Raw genomic sequence first — 22,380 nt, 5'->3', positions numbered from 1 at the left:
TAGTAGACAAATGTAAGATTTCAACATTTTTTATATAATTAACTAAATTATTAGCCAAATTTCCTAAAATACCAACATACTTTTCTATGAAGAGCATTAACACTATTCTTTTCCATCAAAAACTTCAAAACCTGCATAATTCACTACTAGAAAAACAGCCTTTTCCACACCAATAGCAAATGGCAAAGTGGAAGGGTAAACTTATATCTCTATTCCATGATAAAAAGAAACAGCCACATGAAAATCTGAAAAAAGATAAAACCATAAATAAAAATAAACCCAATCAGGCACAAGACTTTTGGAGCAGTAGCACATATGAAATGGACAACAATGATAAAAAAAAAAAAAAAAAAAAAAAAAAAAAAAAAAAAACGAGTTTTGGTGTTGGGTTGAAAAAGTATGAAGTTCTTCTAGACGATAAACCAAAAGAATTCACTAAATAAACTTCTATATAATAAAAGAAGTAAAATTAATTATACCCTGTCATTTGGAGCTGCTGCATACCCATAATGAAGAATGGAGGAGTGCAACAACTAGAAGAAGAAGAAGAAGAAGAATAGAAATAGCTCTTATTCATGAAAAAAAAACATTTGTACCCTTTGGTATCTTTTAGAAATCAGCAGAAGAGTGCAACAACACTTACAATAAGAAATCAGCATCAATTGCAGCAACAATTGCAGGAATCAGATTACACTGTAATGCTTGATTCCATTCCCTCTTTGATTACTGCATACCAAACACACTACCTTATTTAAAGTAACTATGACAGACTCATCACTTCACTCGGTAAAAATTGTACACAAAACCAAAAAGCTCTCTTACTTCATCTGAACTGTCTTCTAAATCAGACGCATCACTTCACTTGGCTTTCTTGGTGGCTGCAGCAGCACCATTCTTGGCAACAGCAGCTGGCTTTTTTGGCGCCTCCTAAATTACATAGAAGAATACTTAGAAAAGTGGAGAACAACATGTATCATGTAGAGAATGCTGCTAAAAAGTGACAAAATTAATGTGAAATTAGACAAACTGTATCCAAGTGCCAAGAGATTTACACTCTGACTCACTTCTTCATCTGATGAATCACTATCATCCGATGATTCAGATTCAAATTCAGATTCATCTGAACTACTTACAGGTTTACTAACAGTTTTTTTATTCGATCCAATTTTAGCTATAGGAGCGGACTATTTCTTAGGTTTAGGTTCCTGCAACATGTTAAAAAGGCTTGTAGAAGGGTGAAGAATAAAATAAACGAATTTTTTACAACATGTGATAATGACTTCATATTCAACTTCCCTTAGCTGATCAATGGCCTCTGAGATCTCTTCTTTTAAGTTCTAATTCAGACAAACATAATAGGAGAGAAAATAGACAACATTAAAAAAAATCTAAAAAAGTTAAAATTTTTAATAAAAACCTACCATTTATCACCCCAAGTTATGTTGTTGAACCAATTTAGAAACAAACATGCAGTTGTTAAAAATAAGTAACAATTAAATATTGTTGTTTCTCAAATGTAATGCATTACTAGGATTGAATTGTGAAGAAGTAATTAAGAAACTTATATGGATTACTTAGCTAGCTAGGTCCATAAACCTGAAGCTAGCCCTTTTAAGTTTTACATATTTTAGTTGATCCCTTGAGGATGTTTCGATTTATGATAGTTTATCTAGATGTTTATAGAACCATTTGCAGGTTCAGGTAGTTTGGTATATATGAAAATGTCAGAAAAAAAGAAAAATGAGAAGAGAAGAGAATGTAAATGTAGTCGTGAATTCATGGAGGTCCCATTTGTGCTGGAGACTTGAGCAACTTCTTTAAAGAGTTAACAATGCTCTTAAAAGTTGGGCGTTGAGCAGGATCACTGTGAAACACATGGAAAATTAATTAACCAGTTTAGAAAAAGTACAAGAGGAGCTGAGATAAAAAGATTGATAGATAGATAGATAGATGGCAAGTGTTTGTTAAATCTTACTCGGCCCAACATGATTCCATGAGTGAAGTTAATGCCGGAGGGGTGTTGATGGGTATCGTTAGTTTCCTGTTCTGGAAAGCCACTGCTCCCACAACCTGAATATAATTTAAGTAATTTAAAAAAGATTTTTTCCCTTATATGATAAATAAAAGGATTATTTTAATTTATTTATGATTAAGCTGACCTGGGCAGGGCTGAGTCCGTTCCATGGCTGCTACATGGTGACGAGCTCCCACAAGATGACACCGAAACTGTAAACATCAGATTTTTCATTCGAGGGCTCACCACGCAGGAATTCAGGGGCCATCCATTCAGGCTGTCATCATTACATATATATATATATATATATATATATATATATATATATATATATATATATATATATATATAAAAGAAACAGTTAATTACTTATACTAGTATATTATAATTACATGTGCATATATGGTATATTTCAGACAGGACAAGAAACGACTAACAAACTGTAATTACAGAAGCTTACTGTTCCTGCAACAGATTTTGATGATATGAAAGTATTTGCTTTAAATCTGGATAACCCAAAATCACAAACCTACAAATACGTACATTTATATATAACATGTGGGTTAAATACAGAAAACGGTTAGTTACAAATTAAGTACGTGTTGGATTAATGTAAGTACCTTGACAGTCCAGTTTTTATCGACCAATAAGTTTGGACATTTGAGATCCCAGTGAACGATTGGAGGATTAAGACAATGAAGATAATTGATACCCTTTGCCTGCAACAACAAATAATAATTATTTTAATTATTGTTGAAATGCAAGATTCATAATAATAAAAATTTAGTGTAATTAACCAACCACATCCAAAGCCATGCGTATACGTCGCCTTTGATCCATAATTTCACCAGCTGTTGGTCGATGTATAAGACGAAATAGACTACCCCTGTAATTAATGTTTCATCATCAGTTATATATAACAAAAAGCAACTTTCCATGCATGATAATGATATTGATTGAGTTATACTGTATATAAAATGAAAAGGGAGGTTAGGCTACCTAGGTAAGTACTCTGTCACTATTGAAAAATGTGGGCGAACAGTCACTGCACCCATGAACAGAACCACATTCGGATGCCGCACTCGTTTCATAATTGAAACCTTACAACAAACCAATATTCAACACCAAATTTAGAATATAATTTTTTATATAAAAACATACATTATAAATATAGAAATAATGTTTGTTATAGTTATACTATATATATACCTCCCTCAGAAACTCCTTCAACTAATCATCTTGGAAGTCCTGGACAGTTAATACCTTAACTGCCACATCCTACACATACGTACAATAAAAAACAAAAGAGTTAAATTAATTAGATTCTGAAAATAATAGTATATAATCAATGATGCATTGTGTTTTGGTTATAGAAAAAGACCAACCGATCCATGTCACTCTGCTCGATGCACTGTCCCAAAAGAGCCTGAAACAACCAACATTACCCATGTATGTTAATGCTATATTTTATTAATTAAGTAGTTATAGTATATAATATAAATGATTTGGAGTTTGGAGTAGTAATTAAGGTAATGGTTAATGGCGAATGGTTACCAGCACCAATACGCTCCTTGATATGCAAGTCATCCCAAGCTATCTCCAGCCAGTCCATTGCAAGAGATGGCTCAAGGGTCAAGTACCTTGGAGCAGTCACAGGAAAACTATTGCTTCTAATTGTACTCTTGCCTTGATCAATATCTGATAACTGCTCACTACTACTGTATTCCACTGCTTTTGGCGTTTCAATCATCTCACAAACTCTATAGTTTCTATCAATTGGGATTGGGACTGGGACCGGGACACATCTCATTTCCTTTGATTCTACTACACTGCTTTCTTCCTCACATACTCCCCCTCCTCCTTCAATGCCTGCATGCATTCATTTAATTACCACATTAATTCATCATATACATTATTTAGGGGGCCGGGACAGTTTTATGTATGTATGTATGTATATTAATTAACAATTAATAACCACGTACTCTTCACTTGAGAAATGGATGCTCGGTCCACATAAACTTGTTCAACTTCTTTCAAATGAGAGCTTTGAAATGGTGAAGGCACCGAAGAAAGTATATCTCCATTTATTGATGAATCCGGATTATACATGTTTCCTGGTTGCCCAATTAGATCCATTACATACTCCCTACATATAATTAAACAAAACATACATTAATAAAAATAAAATAAACAATGAAATTAGATATAAGAATTTGACCTTGTGGATTTATCGTTTTGAATTTTGACAAGGCATGAGGATCTATGATCTTCAACACAATACTTGCAGCCTCGAGCTATGCGACAAGGTAGTCCCACATAGTCTGCCAGTTTCTGCATATGCATCCATATATATTAATTTCCATCAATATATATAAGTAGCCAGCTCCATCATATAATATATATTGAATTTAAATCATATATATGTAGAAGTAGAATAGAAAAGAAACAAAGAAGAGGCGAGGAGAGGAGATGACCTAAAATCAGAATCTGCAATTGAAAAAGCATGACGAGAGGCGCTTGTTGTTCAGAACATGTTCATAGTTATAAACTCTGTAATGGAACTATAAATGGTGAAATGAGATCGAGAGGCACTTGTTCGGCCTTAAGATGTCAAGGATATCAGTTGCCTTCTCTAAGAAGTTGTTCCAAATCCACTCGTACCTCCTCCTCCGAGTTCTGTACCAGAATATACACACAGGCCATTGACTTGAAATTAGGTTTCTGCTCCGGTTGACAGTCATAGAGCGCCGGAATCTGATTGTCGTCGGAATGTTATATAAGGATTTCGCAAGGTTTAATAGTGAAGATGGGGTGAGAGAGCTACAAATGGTAATAGTGGATGAAGTGTTGGTCGATAAGGCATGTACATCGTCGGCGTGCGATGCCTAAAGATTCGGTGTGGGTTGGAGGTGGGTATGAGGCGGGGTTTTAGGGATTCGTTTAATCGAAGAGGATTTTAAGAATTTCAAAAATATGAAAATATCGATTGAGGTCAAAAATATGATTTCAGGAACCTCACAACTAAAAATCGCATATCAGAATCCACACAATCTTTTAGGAAGTGAATGTGATGTTGCAGTGGTCTGTTAGAGATAGACAGAAAGGAGGGACATGGATGGAGGAAAAAGGTGGCCTGGTGGTTCTAGGCCAAAAAACCTTTGATCAATTTCATGGCCTGGTGACCAAAAAACCTTCGATTTCACTAAGAACCGGAAACCTAGTTCCAACAATAGTCGATTTTTGGTATTTGATTGAGAGAGAGAGAGAGAGAGAAGAACGATTGAAAGAAGGTAGAGGAGAGCTTGGCGGTGTTTTTAATTTTTTCAGAATTTCATTTCCCCCTTTCCCCCACTATTAAAGGATGGAACGCACGTTCCATTAAAAAATATAAAGCGACATCCTTAGACGACGCACATTTTATTATAGGTGCCCTCCGTGTTTTTTTTAGACACTAATTTAAGGGCGCGCAATAATGCGTGTCTTCTATCCTAAAATTTTTTGAAGAGATGACATTTTTCTAATGTCACTCTCCTTTGCGTAACATAGATCAATGAGCGTCGTATTTTGCGCGTCGTAAAAGGCCTTTTTTCTTGTAGTGCACCTTACGGCCGTAAACTCATTTACGGCCCATTTGTTTCCGGCCCATGTTCCCTTAGTATAAATATAGGTATTAGGGTGTGAGGAATAGATTGATGAACCCTAAGGAGTTTACGGCCAGAGAGAAAGGAACGTTTGTGTGGGTGAATCTTGTGTAAGGAACTTAATTCATATTATCAATATATTCAAGATTCATATTATTCTTCTTCTCCTTCTCTTCTATTTGATCTGACATCATCCGTTTGATTGGGATTCCGCACCATCAAACGGATCTGACTGATACACGGCCAAATTAGGGACTTACAGGAGAAAAGAAATTTAGGGTTAAGTAGCCATGAGGGGGAAAACATACATTGACATATATTAATGAGGGTAATGGATGTTAAATTATTTAGATATTGAAGAAGAATATGTGAATTGATAGATTTACCCACATCTAAACGGAGGTCATAGACGATTGTTAAGCCTTCAAACAAATTAAAAAAAAAACATTTTTGACTACTGCTGCAACTCTTGATAGTTTTGACCAAACTTATAATTCTTAAGGTAGCATAGCAACAAAACTTCCAATTTTGTCATTTTGAACCCATTAAACCAAAATCAATCCCCACACCGACTCAAATAAAAAACATGTTTTTGAAATAGTGTTTTGTAATTTTCAAAACCATGTTGGCCTCTACAGAGTTTTTAAGGTGGGCCCAAAACGAAATGAACCATTTGCTTAATTTACTGTTTTTCTAAGGGAAAATGACTTGGGAAGGCAATTAATTTTTCAATAAGTTCACATCTGGATAACTATTTTTCTACACATCTAGGTAACAAACATGTTGGAAGTGTTCACATGTGACCATTATGACCGACTGTAGCAGGTTACATCCTAGATGTGAACACTTTCAATAAGTTCGTTACCTAGATGTGTAGAAAAAAAATAGTTACTCAAATATGAACAAAACGAAAAGTAAGAGTAAACTACACGAATGATCCGTGTGATTTGGGGGATTTTGTGTTTTTGGTCCCTAACTTATTTTTATTAACTCGGATGGTCCCTACTGTTTATTTTTATTGTGCGTTTGGTCCCTACTGTTTAATTTTGTTGCGTGTTTGGTCCCTACCGTTTATTTTTGTTGCATGTTTGGTCCTTGTCTTACCTAAAAAGACTATTGTACCCTTATTAATTTCTTTTTTAATTAATTTTCTTATTTATGTATTTATTTTTTATATATTTAAAAAAAATTAATAAACGTCACATATTTGTATATCCTCACCCACCGAAGATGAAGAGACAATGTATATTGTTGGGATTATCCGATCCGCATGGACCATGATTGTGAATTGTTTGATCATCTTTCACTGAGGAAGAGGCAAAATAGAATCAACTTGTATTCGGGACCACTATTTGAAATCTTAGTGAAACACTAGATTTGTTATCTCATGTGTGTTTTTCATGAAAAAATACCAATTGAAGTGGAGGGTTTTTTTCAAACAACAAGGGGCTGGGTCAACTATTAAATCAAATGATATTGTGCACTAAAGATGATGAGATACAAATATGTGAGGTCTATTAATTTTTTAAAATATTAAAAAAATAAATACCTAAATAAGAAAATTAATAAAAAATAAATTAATAAGGGCATAATAGTCAGTTTAGGTAAGACATGGACCAAACACGCAACAAAAATAAACAGTAGAGACCATCTGAGTTAAAAAAAAATAAGTTTGCGACTAAAAAAACAAATTCCCTCAAACCACAGGGTCATTCCTGTAATTTACTCTTATTTTTCGTTTTGTACATATTTGGGTAACTATTTTTTTGTACACATTTATGTAAGAAACTTGTTGAAAGTGTTTACATCTAGGATGTAACCTGCTACAGCCGGTTATAATGGTCATATGTGAATACTTCAAACAAATTTTTTATCCAAATATAAACTTATTGAAAAGGAAAAAAAAGATAATTATCCAAATATAAAATTACTGAAAAGTTAATTACTTTCTGAAGTCATTTCCCCTTTTTCTAAATATAAAGAGGGAAGAAACGTCTTGTGGGAAATGATGCAATATTGTATAATTTCTATGCATTTTGACGACTCATTTTTATTGACGTAAGGTAAACAATTTTTTTCTAAGATATTTGTTAAGTAAAAAACTAATTTATATTTCATTCACAAACACAACCCAACAAATTCAATTGTTATCACTTTATTAATTTGTTAATTAAACAAAACATTTTATTAATAAAAGTATTATTTTTAATATATATATATATATATATATATATATGTGTGTGTGTGTGTATGTGTGTGTGTGAGAGAGAGAGAGAGAGAGTCTGGAAATTATCTCCCTGAGGGTTTGCATTGAAAACATCAGTATAAATAATACAGGGTTTGAAATAATTACATAAGGACCTCTAGACTATACAACATATAAATATATACATAATTAAAAATCCCCCTCAGTTTGAGCGGGAGGTTCCTGAGTGCTTAAACTATCCTGAAAGTCTAGAAATAGCTGAGTAGGAAGTTCTTTAGTACAGATATCTGCAAACTGATGAGCTGAAGGGACATGCAACACAAGAACTTGACCAATAGCAACACCTTCCTTGACAAAATCCAAATCTATTTCCACATGTTTCATTCTTTGGTGCTGAACCAAGTTCGAAGCAAGGTATATGGCACTCACATTATCACAGAACACAACCGTAGAGCAAGTCAAGGGGCAGGAAAGCTCAAGGAGAAGGTTTCGATGCCAAGCAATTTCAGCAACCACATTAGCTACCCCCCGATACTTAGCTTCGACACTAGACCGAGAGACGATGTGTTGATGTTTGGAGGACCATGAGACAAGATTATTACCTAGATAAACGTAGAAACCAGAAGTGGGCTGACGAGTCGAAGGACAGCTGGCCCAACATCAGAGTAGAGGACCAAACGATCGACATGAGACGGACGGATGAACATACCATGATGAAGAGAACCCTTTAAATGACGAAGGATTCGCTTAAGGGCATGGAAGTGTGGTTCGCGAGGATCATGCATGAACAAACAGACCTGTTGAACTGCATACGCAATATCTGGACGAGTGAAAGTCAGATACTGTAACACTCCCGCATGACTTCTGTAAAGGGTTGGATCATAAACCTGCTTTCCAGAGGGAGGGAGCTTGGATTTAGTATCTGTCGGAGTGCTGAACAGGTTACAGGAAAGCATATTGGCACGAGAGAGAATCTCCTTGGCAAAGGCAGCCTGGGAAAGAAACAGGTTGTCTAAGGATCGAGTAGCAGTAATGCCGAGAAAGAAGGTGAGGGGACCTAAGTCTGTCGTGGCAAACTCAGACGAGAGACGAGTGATCACGCGCGTGACAAGCGCTAGGCTGGAAGCAGTAAGGATGATATCGTCCACATAAAGAAGAAGATAGATGATTTCGGTGACACGGTGAAAAGTAAAAAGAGACGTGTCCGAAGGACTGCTAGAGAAGCCAAGCGACGAGATGAAGATGGTGAATCACTGATAACAGGCACGAGGAGTATGTTTGAGGCCATATAAAGCCTTGCGAAGTCGAAAAACATGATCAGGGAAAAAAGGATGAACATAGCCAGGAGGTTGCTTCATATAAACGTCTTCTGTTAAATCGCCATGAAGGAAGGCGTTTTTAACATCTAGTTGATGAATCGGCCATCGATGAGAAACAACAATGCTGAGAACAGTACGAATGGTGGCGGGTTTGACAACCGTATTAAAAGTGTTATCGAAGTCAAGTCCAGGTTGATGGGAGAATCCTTGAGCAATGAGATGACCTTTATATCGGTCAAGGTTCCTGTGGGAGTAAAATTTGTGACATTATAGCCAACGAGGTTGGCGGAAGGAGGTCTCGGAACAAGATCCCATGTGTGATTGTCAGCGAGAGTTGACATCTCGATGTCCATAGCTAGTTTGCAATTTGGATCACTCATAGCCTGAGTTGTGGATCTGGGAATGGGAGAGATGTCGGAGGTAGTAGATAGATTCAGAATGACTTGAGGTTTTAAGGACCCAGTACGAGAGCGAGTGGTCATGGGATGACCATCGGTTGGGGAGGGGGGATGGTTGAACGGGTATGGCGAGGGTTGTGAATCGACCACCTGGTCAGTGGTAGAAGGTGCCACGAAGGAGAGATGACAGGTGGGAGATCTTCGTCCGGAGTAAACTGAACATAATCAGACTTGGAAGGAGTAGGATGAAAATCAGAGTATGGGAAGTGATCTTCATCGAATATGACATGCCGAGAGATGATGACACATTGTGTGACTAGATCGAGGCACTTATGCCCCTGTGATCGGGAGCAGGCCCAAGATAAACACACGTAGTGGATCGGGGAGAAAGTTTATGAAGAGAGGTGGACGATGTGTTGGGGTAGCACAGACAACCAAAGACCCGAAGATGGTCATACTTAGGAGAGAACCCAAAGAGAACTTCAAATGGTGTCTTAAAAGATAGAGTGGTGGTGGGAAGAAGATTGATAGTATGAACAACAGTGAGAAGAACCTCAGTCCAAAATGCAGGAGCTAAGGAAGCCTGAAAGAGAAGCATACGGACAATGTTGTTAAGAGAGAGTATGGATCGTTCGGATTTTCCATTTTGCTGAGATGTATAAGGGCAAGAAAAGTGAATAGTAATGCCATTCGATTGAAGATACATGAGAAGGAGATGATTATTAAATTCATGACCGTTATCACACTCTGAAAAGATTGAATGTTAGTTTTAAATTGAGTTTTGACATACATGCAAAAATTGCAAAAAACAGCATAAACAACAGATTTGGAACGTAACGGAAAAACCCACAAAAAATGTGAAAAATCATCAAGAAAAAGAATATAGTATTTAAAACCACCCAAACTAGTAATGGTAGATGTCCATAAATCAGAGTGAACAAGCTCAAACACACGAGTAGTTTTAGTCAAAGAAGAAGAAAACGACAACTTACAATGTTTACCAAGTTGATAAGCATGACAAATGGAAAATTTATTGTTACTAGAAATAAAATGTTGTGTCATCAAAAACTAGAGAACGGAAGAGCCAGGATGTCCTAAGCGGCGATGACAAGTGGGAAGCGCTACTACTGCGAAAGCGGAGTCCATGACTGGAGTGGGAGGAGTACACAGGTATAAATCACCAACACTGTCACTTCACTGAAGAAGGGCACCAGAGTCAAGATCCTTAACAGAAAAACTAAAAGCGTCAAAAGAGACAGAAACCCAATTATCAGTAGTGAATTTACACACAAACACTAAATTTTTGATTAATTGATTTGACACTAAAACATTTTTAAGAGAGAATTTATCACGAGAATAAGGAAGAAAAGCTTGACCAATATGAGAAACCGGAATAATATAACCATTACCAACCATTATTAATTTAAAACTACATGGAGTGAGGGAACACATATTACCTTGATTAAAATTCATGTGTGAACTAGCCCCCGTGTCCATGTAGTGTTGATTGTCTGGTGGAGGTTGGATCGACATTGCTTGGAAAACTGAAGACAAATCTGTGGGTTGATTTGGAGCTTGAAAAGTCGAACCAAGAGAAGAAACTAGGGCGTTGGGATGCTGTCGAAATCCGGATGAAATGGGCCTGTAAGATGAGTTGATGGGCTACCCAAAAAAAAAGGCAGCATGTGGCTATGACGTTGAAGTATCTGCTAGGGCAGAAATGTAGGTCCAATTGGCTGTTGGGCCAAAGACGCATGATGGCTAATGGAGGATTATAGGCGTCGACAATGTGAAGCGTGAGTGGCAGTGGGCCACCTTGATTTGGAACATTAAATTGCAATGGGGCATGAGGGTAAGCAATAGAATTTTGCACACCAAAAAAATAAAGGAGATTAATTTGTATCTTGTGTATTTGGGTGTGCTCCCATAATTCCTGCAAATTAAGAGCTTGTATTTGTACTGCAGATTGGTTAGTGATGGAAAAAATACCCGAATTACCCCCCCCCCCCCTTTGGAAGTATTCCGATTATTATTACGGTTTTTATTCCATTTGTTTTTTGATTTTCTGGTTTGGTGAGGGACGGAATAAAGAGTCGTTGTGGTGGTAGTCATCGGGTCTAGCATCGTGTCATTGTTATCTTCGCGGTTTTCATGTAGAAGAAGCATATTCTTGGCTTCCATGAATGACGGGAAGGGTTTGGTGTTGGTAACATCATCAACAATGCTATGGTAGGAAGGAGGTATACCACGAAGTATTTGCATGACAAGTTCGACTTCGGATATTTCGGAGTCGACATCATGGAGAGCATCGGCGAGATGTTTGAGGTTATGACAATAATCATGAATTGAGTAAGCACCTTTCTTTGAGTTATGAAAACGTTCTTGAAGTTGGAGCATTCTTGGCATTTTATTGTTGAGAAAAAATTCATGTAGGTTGTCCCACATGTCTTTAGCGGTGCATGAGTCTTTGCTAATAACTTGTAGTATGGAGGGATCACAAGTGGAATAGAACCAGGACTTGACATAAGCATCAATGGAGTGCCAATCTTCATCATCATCATCTGTAGGTACGGATTTTCCAGTAATTTGACCCAAAACCTTAGCCCCGGTACAAATATCTTCAAAAATACAACACCAAAGTTTGTATTTAGATCCGTCAGATGTGAGTTTGAAACTGAAGGAATTGTACACATTGGTTATAGCATAAACAAGTTGGTGTGCAGTAGGTATGGTATTTGAGGTTCCGACAACGATGGTCATGGTGTGGAAAATCGAAAAACACAAGGTAATAAAATAACGTAATAATAATTAGATAACTAACGTTCGGAAGAGGGATTAGAGTAAATTAACCGAACTAAACCGTGAATGTTGTAGAGATGGAGGCAGCGGATAACAGACGTGAATGGTTGGAGCCGACCAAAAAGTAAGATCGCAGACAATTGGTTGCAGTCGATGGGTGGCATAGCACGTGGGCAGGAGGCAGGCGTGAAATCGTACCCATAGAAGGAAGAACGAACGAAAAAAAACACGACTAATTTTGTATACTAGGTCATTGGCGGCTTGTCCAAGCTCGCTACCATGTTTGAATGTGGAAATTATCCCCCTTAGGGTTTGCATTGAAAACATCAGTATAAATAATACAGAGTTTGAAATAATTACATAAGGACCCCTAGACTATACAACATATAAATAGATACATAATTAACAATATATATATATATATATATATATATATATATATATATATATATATTATAATAAATAGTTTTATTAATAACCAGTTGACTTAATTAAATAATTAATAAAGTGATAACAATTGAATTTGTTGGGTTATGTTTGTGAATGAAATATGAATTAGTATTTTACTTAACAAACTAGATTATAACCCGCGTTAAAAAAACATACAAACGTCTTTGGAATTTATAATTTAAATATTATTTGTTTTGTTTTTTAATTTCGAAGTATAGTTTGTTATTTTAGGGTTATGAACAAAACCTATATAATTTCGATTGTTATTTTAGGGTTATGTCCTGAAATATATAATTTTATCGAATTCTAAAAACTATAAAAAAAATTATTAACAAAAAATAGTAACATGAACAGTATCTGTTATTTATAGCAACATACTTTCAAAGTACATTGTTATTTTTGCTCATTTATGTTATCAATATGTGTATTACATAGATTATAACCGTTAAACGGATCTTAAAATTATCTTTTGTTCTATAGGGCAAAATTATATTAAATGTCCTAACATACATAACATATATCAAATATTAAAATAAAAGTATATATTAATTTAAAATAATTAGTATAACAGTCTAGAAAAACTTATATCTTTTTAATGTTAATGAATACATCTGCAATTGTGAGGTTTGTCTAATGTGATATGCTAATAACTCAAAAGTAAGCAATGTCCATTTGCTAAACATATGGAAATAACAGTTTTGCCAACACCTCTAGCAAATAGAGCTGTTGAAGCGTCTATAAGAATGATCATGATTACCCAAAGAATGGAATTAAAGAATATTGGTGAAGATGATAACAAATTAAAGTTGGTTAACAAACAAAGAAATCTAATTGGAAAACATATGTCATGATTTTATATTAAATAAAAATATATAAAAAAATAGATTAATTAAATCATTTTTAATAAGATTAAATTAAATGATAGTTTCTAAATTGATAAGGATATATGATTTTGAAAAGATTTAAAGATAATATTTACTTATTAAACGGCTTAATCATAAATGTCTGCATTCTATATATTGAAACATGCTAAATATACATATAATTATTTTGGAAAGTGTGTTTATGATTGATGGTATAATTGGAATGATAATCTGCATAAATAAGAATATAAGATTCATGAAAAAAATTATATTTGTAGAGTATGTGCTTGAGTTGACAATTATACCCTTGGTCATAAAGAAGTTGTCTTTAAACTTAAAACAAATTGACAATAATAGACTTGGTAAACATAGTTTATTATTTAAGCTTAAACAAATTGACAATAATAGACTTGGTCAACATAGTTTGTTAGGAACAATAAAAAAAATTATTGTTATAAAAATCTTGTTTGTGGAATAACAAACTCCGTGACTTAAGCTAAAGATTAAGGAGATTACCTTTAAACTTAAAACAAATTGAAAATAATAGACTTGGTCAACATAGTTTGTTATTTAAACTTAAAACAATCTGACAATAATAGACTTGGTCAACATAGTTTGTTACGAACAATAATAAAAAATTATTGTTATAAAATTTTGTTTGTGGAATAACAAAATCAGTGGCTTAAGCCAAAGATTAAGGCATGAAGAAGTAACTTTTAGGCTAAAGTCTAACCGGTAAAGTCAAATATTGGGATCCTATTGCAGATTTCAAAGTATGATGATATAATGTCTATTTACTTTTAAAAAAATAGTTGAAATATAATTGTTATTAATGATAATATGGGACAACATCGAAAGTGAAATTATATTATGATCAATGTGGCAGAATATATTGAATACATGTTTATTTAAGAGATTGTAACATAAATGATCCATATTATTTGTAAGCATTGTTGCCTAATACATCGATATATTCCAACATGTTGGTTTTATTCACCTTGACAGCGATTGTTGCTGTCATGATTGTTGTTTTAATGAAAGAAAAAGTGTAAATCATACATTCACAAAAAAAAAAAAAACAATTTTCAATTCAATAAAGACGGAAATAAAATAGCATTCGACAAAGGAAGTTCGATGACAGAATGTGAATTAAGAAGAGTTAGAATTATTAAATATTTTAACACAAAAGAAAGTAAAAAATAAAGCAGTTTGCATACATGATAAACATATTCAAAACACCACTCCATACATGATTCATAATATAACAACAAAAACAAACATTACAGAGGATAATGAAACTTTTTATGGATGATGGTTGATGGAAGTAGGCATCAACAAGTGTAAAGAGAGGTTGAAGAAATATTTTTTTTTCGTGATTGAGAGGTTGAAGAAACAATTTTTTTTCTGATTTGTATGATACGTAGTATTATATAGGGTTAATAAGGATATATAGAATGGTAAAGAGTGATTTTATAAGATATCTATATCTTTATATCATAACAAAAAATAGAAAATGGTATAATTGGAAAGCATGAGTCCTCTTATTATATTAAGTTAAAATAGTTATAAAAAATATATGATTTACATCCATAATTAATAAGATATAATTAAATGACCGGATTTGAAATTGATAAGGTACATGAATTTCAAAAGATTTAAAGATAATATTTCCTTATTAAATGATTTAATCATAATGTTTGGATTCTATGTATTGACACATGATAAATATACATAGGGAAGTGATTTGTACACAACTTTTTGCCATACACAACAATTTATGCATTATAGAGTTGTACAGTACAACATTTTAAAACATCAATTCTTGTAAATGGAGAAAAATTATTGTGTACAAATCATCTCCCATATACATATACTTATTTTGGAAAGTATTTATGATTGACGGTATAATTAGAATGATAATATGCATAAATAAGAATATAAGATTCATGAAATAAATTAAAATTTGTAGAGTATGTGCTCGTGTTGATAATTATACCCTTGGGCATAACGAAATTACCTTTAAACTTAAACAAATTGACAATAATAGACTTGGTTAATATAGTTTGTTATTTAAGTTTAAAACAAATTGACAACAATAGACTTGGTCAAGATAGTTTGTTACGAACAATAAAAAAATTATTGTTATAAAAATCTTGTTTTGGAATAACAAAATCAGTGGCTTAAGCCAAAGATTAAGGAGATTACCTTTAAACTTTAAACAAATTGACAATAATAGACTTGGTCAACATAGTTTGTTATTTAAACTTAAAACAAATTGACAATAATAGACTTGGTCAACATAGTTTGTTAAAACAATTAAAAAAATTATTGCTATAAAATCATGTTTGTGGAATAACAAACTTAGTGACTTAAGGCAAAGATTAAGGAGATTACCTTTAAACTTTAAACAAGTTGAATATAATAGACTTGCTCAACATAGTTTGTTATTTAAACTTAAAACAAATTGACAATAATTGACTTGGTCAACATACTTTGTTACTAACAATTAAAAAAAATTATTGTTATAAGATCTTGTTTGTGGAATAACAAACTCAGTGGCTTAAGCCAAAAATTAAGGGATGAAGAAGTAACTTTTTAGCCAAAGTCTAACCTGTAAAGTCAAATATTAGGATCCTATTGCAGATTTGCAAAGTATGATGATATAATGTGTATATACTTTTAAAAATAGTTGAAATATAATTGTATCATGCTGCAAAACAAAACTAATCAATATGATTCCAAAAAAAAATTTCTTTTAATTAGGGTAAAGATCCTACATGTTGACGAATTATAAGAAAGTTTGGTAGTAGAAATCAAAATTAGTACCTTCAAATCAGTAAGATTGCAACTATGGATGAATCCAGAAGTATAATCATAGTATGTGTAGGTGGTAACAATACCATCGGCTGTGTTCTGATACTGTTGTCTTCAAATATGAAGAACACATTAGTGTTTTTTTGACTTAATACATAACGGACTCAATCAATTCAGAAAGAATGAGTACCAAATATGTAGCCAACAGACCACATGTCAACATAGTTTGTTATGAACAATTAAAAAAATTATTGTTATAAAATCTTGTTTGTGGAATAATAAACTTAGTGGCTTAAGCCAAAGATTAAGGAGATTACCTTTAAACTTTAAACATATTGACAATAATAGACTTGGTCAACATAGTTTGTTATTTAAACTTAAAACAAATTGATAATAATTGACTTGATCAACATAGTTTGTTACGAACAATTAAAAAAATTATTGTTATAAAATCTTTTTTGTGGAATAACAAATTCAGTAGCTTAAGCCAAAGATTAAGAGATGAAGAAGTAACTTTTTGGCCAAAGTCTTAACTGGTAGAGTCAAATATTGGGATCCTATTACATATTTGCAAAGTAGGATGATATAATACGTATATACTTTTAAAAAATAGTTGAAATATAATTGTATCAGGCTGCAAAACAGAACTAATCAATATGATTCCAAACAAAATTTTCTTTTAATTATGGTAATGATCCTAAATGTTGACGAATTATAAGAAAGTTTGGTAGTAGAAATCAAAATTAGTACCTCCAAATCAATAAGATTGCAATGATGGATGAATCTAGAAGTATAATCATAGTATGTGTAGGTGGTAACAATGTCATCGGCTGTGTTCTGACTACTGTTGTCTTCAAATTTGAAGAACACATTAGTGTTTTTTTGACTTAATACATAACGGACTCAATCAATTCAGAAAGAATGAGTACCAAATATGCAACCAACATATCACATGTCAACATGGTTTGTTATTTAAGTTTACAACAAATTGATAATAATAGACTTGGTCAACATAGTTTATTACAAACAATAAAAAAATTATTGTTATAAAATATTGTTTGTGGAATAACAAACTTAGTGGCTTAAGACAAAGATTAAGGAGATTATCTTTAAACATAAAACAAATTGACAATAATAGACTTGGTCAACATAGTTTGTTATTTAAACTTAAAACAAATTGACAATAATAGACTTGGTCAACATAGTTTGTTACGAACAATTAAAAAAATTATTGTTATAAAATCTTTTTTGTGGAATAACAAATTCAGTGGCTTAAGCCAAAGATTAAGAGATGAAGAAGTAACTTTTTGGCCAAAGTCTAACTGGTAGAGTCAAATATTGGGATCCTATTGCATATTTGCAAAGTAGGATGATATAATACGTATATACTTTTAAAAAATAGTTGAAATATAATTGTATCAGGCTGCAAAACAGAACTAATCAATATAATTCCAAACAAAATTTTCTTTTAATTATGGTAATGATCCTAAATGTTGACGAATTATAAGAAAGTTTGGTAGTAGAAATCAAAATTAGTACCTCCAAATTAGTAAGATTGCAATGATGGATGAATTTAGAAGTATAATCATAGTATATGTAAGTGGTAACAATGTCATCGACTATGTTCTGACTACTATTGTCTTCAAATTTGAAGAACACATTAGTGTTTTTTTGACTTAATACCTAACGGACTCGATTAATTCAGAAAGAATGAGTACCAAATATGCAACCAACAGACCACATATCAACATCTGTTGAATAATGAGTAGCACCCAAAAGGACTTCTGGTGTTCTATACCAAAGGGTCAATATCTGAAATCATACAAGTTATTTAGCAATCTTCAAATTAACTTTTTTTTAAGAATTTTAACCATTTTGTTAATCGAAATGGTACATTTTTAAGAATTTTCACCCAAGAGGATCGTCTTCCCATGTTTGTTTACACCTTGCTTCACATCCAACAACCTGTTTGATTTCGTTAATCGCAGTCAAATCCAGAACGAATCAATACCAATTCCATTTGACTACTAAAAAACCAATGATAGAAACATAAATCGGATACACATAATATAAACCTAAAACCCAAATAAGTGTGATTCAAATCAAAATTCCCGTTAGAATAATCAAAATGGAAAACCAGTTGGAGATTTATAAAAATTCAAATACCTTGAGAAGAAGAAAAGTGCAATGAGAATAATCTTTGGTAGTGAATCTCAATTTCAAGTTGTTGGTGACAAACATGATCCAGGAGATGCATTGATGGAGAAGAACATAGATAGAAATTGGAGAGATCATCGATTCTTGAGGAGGAAGAACATGGATAGAAATTGGAGAGATCACCAGTTCTTGATATTATTTTCAGAGAAAGAAAGAGGAAAAGAACAATCCCTATTTTGGATGAAAAATGGATACAAACGGTAACAAAGGCGTATTTGTAGTTCCCTTTTGTTACGATGACATCAACGAAATTGATCTGGTGGTTTAAAATAATCAATGTTGAAGGGGCAGATTGTTTTAGGTAATATAATTAGTTTTCTGTTTTAATATATATAGAGATATCTTCGAAAGAAATTGTTTACCTTACGTCAATAAAAATACGTCACCAAAATGCATCAAAAATTGTACAATATTATATTATTGCCCACAACTTGGTCCATTTCGTTTTGGGCCCATGTAAAAAACTTGATAGGGACCATACATGTTTTGAAAACTACAAAACACTTTTTTAAAAATGTGTTTTTTAACGGGTTCAAAATGGTTCGATAACTTTTATGTATTTTTAATTTTTCTATATTACATACATATGTACATAAAACCAAGTATTTAACATCCACAAACATACACATTTATAACAATGAACTATATTATAAACTCAAAGAAGTAACAATTGTGAACTATCGGCCTTCAAGTTGTGAAAGTCGACGGCTAACTAATGAGTGGTGTACGTCGAAGTCATATCGGGTGGTGACGTTCCTAATCTTTTTTTGTTATATGGATGGTCCTAAAAACATCATTTTATTACTTTTTTATTTTTTATGTGATGTAGTTTTCAAGATTTATCATTATTTTTCTTATACAAATATATTTATTTTTATAAAATAATGTGATTTGTTGTTATAAAAAATACATTACTATAAAAATAATAATACGTTGCTATTTTATTCTAAAAATATAAGTATTTACTTTTAAGTTGAAGGTAAAAATATGTTTCAGTTTTTATTTTATAATATAACTACTGTTAATTTTCTATGGGTTTGATATAACTTTTAATATTTAATTTTAAAAAATGATTTGGTTTTATCAAATTTTGAATATATATTCTATAATACAAACACAAACTCTTAAAACAAAATTAAAAAAACATTTGTTAGCTAATAATAAAATTATTAAATCTTTATAATTAACACAACAATTTTTTAGCCTATGTTGTTATACATATTAAAATAACTAATCATAACAGTAATACAACAATAATTCCATTCAATATATCTTGTTTAAAGGAAAATAAAAATATTTTTAAGTTTAAAAGATTTGTGTTTTAGAAAAAATAATTTATCGCCTTTTTTTATAAAACTATATATATTTGTATAAAAAATAAAGATAAATCTCGAAAATAATCACATAAAAATTAATAATAGATAAAATGATATTTTTATACTTTACACTTTTTTAGGTAAAAAATTCAAAACGAAAATATTTAATGATGTACTGTAGTTTGAATATTTTTAGAAAAATTTAGAAAACAAAATAATTTATAGATTAAATAATAATATATTTACATGATGATTAAAATCGGTAACTTTTGTTTTTTTTATTTATATAAATATTAAATTTTTTATGTCTTAGCTTTTTGTCTTTCTATTTGATTTAGAGTAACTCATACAAGATTTAATGGACTCTTATTTTAGTTTACAAATGGTCAATAGATGAGATTTCCCAAATGGTCGTTAGGAGAAGTTTAACAAAATATTAGGAATGGTCCTTATCCAAAATGATCTCAACTTAATGACTCCATTTAACGGACATCTATCAGAATGACCATTAGAGTGTAAGGTTTCGTTCAAAAGAATAATTCATGCAAAAACTCTTTCATAAGGACTATTTTGGGGACAAAATCAAAACCATAAGGACCGTTTGTGAAATTTTTTCCTTTTTAAACATTTGTAAAAATTGCAAAATGGACCCTATTGTTGGTCAAAAATTGACACTTTGGTACAAAAGTATTTGTACCAACACCACTTATACTAACACCACTGGTCCAAAATAAGAATTTTATTGTAGTTTTGGTCCGTAGTAATTGTGAAAATACTATTTTTACCTTATGATTTTATTTTCTATTTATTTTATTTACTTAATTATTTTGTAGGCTTAAAAAAAACAAAAACTATTAACCCTTCCACCTAACAACCCCACTCAACCTACACCCTTTATCTTTAACACACGCCAACTTCATCTCTCTCTTTCTTCCATGCCTCGTTGGACACCATCGAAAACCGCTGATACGATCGCCACAAATCCATGAAGGAAGAGCATCGTCAGATCTCGAACATTGAAAGATCGTTGTCACCTTCTTGGTTCGTCTTCTTACAGTAAATCATCACCACAACCGCCATGTTTTATAGAAACCATCACCAACATTGCCATTCTCGGTGTAAATTAATGGTGTATGGGGAACGAACCATACACGAGGACAGTCAAGCAGAGTTAAACGCAATTCGGACGTAGTAAGTAAGCCCAAATACAACACTGGCCGGTAGCCAATAATATATACATTCGGAGCAAGCATAATGAATAACAATAAACTACAACAACTAAATCCTCTATATGGACCTTCACACAATATCCCCAGAAACATGGAAAATACAACATTATTTTATTGAAGGGCTCTACCCTTGCCAACCCCCTGGATGAAAGCAACACCTAGTAAGAAAAGCAACAAACTAGACTGACTCACATCTATAAACGGAAACTCATCGCATATAAACAAGGTAGCACTACTCTTTCAAGACCTGAGCAATTTCAGTTACAGCTTCAACAAACATCTAACTTATGCATTTGAGAGAAATATTGGGGTCTATCCCTCGGTATAACTTTCTAACCCACCCTTTATCTCTCTTTTGTAGCATGAATACCCAAGTGCTCATCAGAAAAGGTTACCAACAATGAGTCAACACATACTCAGAGGACCACATAGTAACATTGGCACCATCCGTATAAGAAAATGCAAGATAAAGGTCTAACATCACATCCTGCAGTAGAATCAAGCTTTAGTCCAATCAACTTAATACCAACGTTTACTCCGATCTCTATGGCGATGCTAGGCGCCGCACAATCTACCATCGTTTCGTCTCGTCAGATGGAACCTAAGTCATTTACAACACTGATACTTAAAGAAGGAGAACCATAATGAAAATCAAATATCAAATGAAAGAAAACAAGACAAACAGTTTGAGAAACTGTCGCATCAGATAGCAGTTCCAACACCGGTAGGCTGAGCGAGCCTTCGAAAAAACCTGAGAACAACATAAAGAACAAGGTGTTAGAAGTACAAGTCCTACTACCACTACTACAAAAAACCTAACGACTACCGCAGTAGAATCACAACAAAACACACCATCTACATACCATCGCCATTAAGGTTGTTCACAGGGCGAATCAGCTCAGATAGTAATAAAATTATGAACCGAAACCACATGGCAGAGATACCTGACATGCACAAACCGAACCGAACCAAATTTTGGAAAAAAATAACCAGAAAAATCGTGTGAAGATGGGTATCCATGGTTCGGTTCATGGGTACACGTTAAATAAAAAAACAAAACCATTACTTAAAAATACAAACTAGAATTAAGTCATCGCAGAATATGACAACATTT

At 32.9% G+C, this 22,380-nt stretch overlaps 1 protein-coding gene across 1 annotated transcript; it reads right to left on the bottom strand.

Moving 5' to 3' along the window:
• Positions 1-1,552: 1,552 nt before the first annotated feature.
• Positions 1,553-4,366, bottom strand: LOC111893348 (serine/threonine-protein kinase CTR1). Its single transcript, XM_023889414.3, is given in 12 exon segments — positions 1,553-1,864; positions 1,976-2,070; positions 2,160-2,291; positions 2,475-2,543; positions 2,635-2,733; positions 2,816-2,900; positions 3,014-3,114; positions 3,224-3,292; positions 3,400-3,440; positions 3,569-3,883; positions 3,997-4,160; positions 4,233-4,366. Coding segments are annotated over 12 exon segments (1,383 nt in total). The 5' UTR covers positions 4,358-4,366; the 3' UTR covers positions 1,553-1,776.
• Between the last annotated feature and the right edge of the window lie 18,014 nt (positions 4,367-22,380).

Source organism: Lactuca sativa, chromosome 6 (assembly GCF_002870075.4).
Source record: "Lactuca sativa cultivar Salinas chromosome 6, Lsat_Salinas_v11, whole genome shotgun sequence".
Lineage (NCBI taxonomy): Eukaryota > Viridiplantae > Streptophyta > Magnoliopsida > Asterales > Asteraceae > Lactuca > Lactuca sativa.
This window is presented reverse-complemented; position numbering and strand designations above follow the sequence as displayed.